Source organism: Pistacia vera, unplaced genomic scaffold (assembly GCF_008641045.1).
Source record: "Pistacia vera cultivar Batoury unplaced genomic scaffold, PisVer_v2 Contig344, whole genome shotgun sequence".
NCBI lineage: Eukaryota > Viridiplantae > Streptophyta > Magnoliopsida > Sapindales > Anacardiaceae > Pistacia > Pistacia vera.
In genome coordinates, this window is record NW_022196162.1 from 2181286 (window position 1) to 2182337 (window position 1052).

The 1052-nt window shown below is 39.1% G+C and overlaps 1 protein-coding gene across 1 annotated transcript; it reads right to left on the reverse strand.

The window, feature by feature from the left end:
- Positions 1-591, reverse strand: LOC116138840. Its single transcript, XM_031424498.1, has one exon. It carries the CDS (start codon positions 589-591, stop codon positions 1-3), a length of 591 nt encoding a protein of 196 aa, XP_031280358.1.
- Positions 592-1052: the final 461 nt, after the last annotated feature.

Here is a 1052-nt window from a genome sequence, read left to right on the forward strand (position 1 = left end):
CTAGGCCTGCAGGGCATGAACCAATTCAGTGAGGCTGATTTGGGAGAGATCTTTTGAATCTTCTAAGGAAGATATCTTGGACTCAAATCTTTTCAGAAGGCTGACCAACACTTTCTCAACTATCATCTTGTCGCTCATCTCAACTCCCAACAATCTGATTTTGTTCACCACACTCATGAGTCTATCTACATACTCTTTAACTTTCTCTACCTCCTGCATTCTCAGCATTTCAAACTCTCTGCGCAGGTTCATAACTTGCATGTTTCGGGTTGTATCACTTCCCATGAACTCTTTTCTAAGTCTATCCCAAGCTTCGTTTGCAGTTTCACACGCCATTATCCTTGTAAATACAAGGTCTGTTACTGCTGAATGTATGTGAGAAAGAGCTCTTGGAGCTTTGGACATTTCCTCTTCATACATTCTCATTTGATTCAAAGTTGGGTTTGGACCAAGTTGAGGTGGCTGTTTCTCCTCTTCCACATATTGCCACAACCCTTGCCCTCTTAGGTAGGCTCTCATTCTAATAGCCCAAATGTGATACTGGTCCTCATTGAACACTAGAGGTGAGAGAGAAGCAGATTGAGTAGCCATGCACAAAAAACTGGTTGCAGTTTTTGAAAGTTTTGTTCTTGCGGAAAGGTTGAAGTTTGATGGTGATTTGGGATGAGTTTTTTCTAGTGAACTTGCTAGATGATTGTTGGTTAATGAAGCTCTAATACCATGTTAGTTTTTGATAATGTCGGTTGTACCAAGAAAAGAGAGAATGGAATGGAAAAACTGGACTACTTTTCATTAGACAAAAGTCTGCATATAACATACTTTCACTTACTGTTTCAATAACTATCAGAAACTTTTACTTAATCTCAGGTAAACCACTCAAGTCTAACAACTTCATTACAAAAAAGCTGAGCCAACAAATGCAAAGATTAACATTAAAAATTACGGTAGAACTTAAACTACTGAACCGTGAAGCAACCCCATGCACTTCCATGCACAGCAAAAACATTTTCAGTCTTTCATACATTTGGCAAACCATACTTCCAACACAGCAT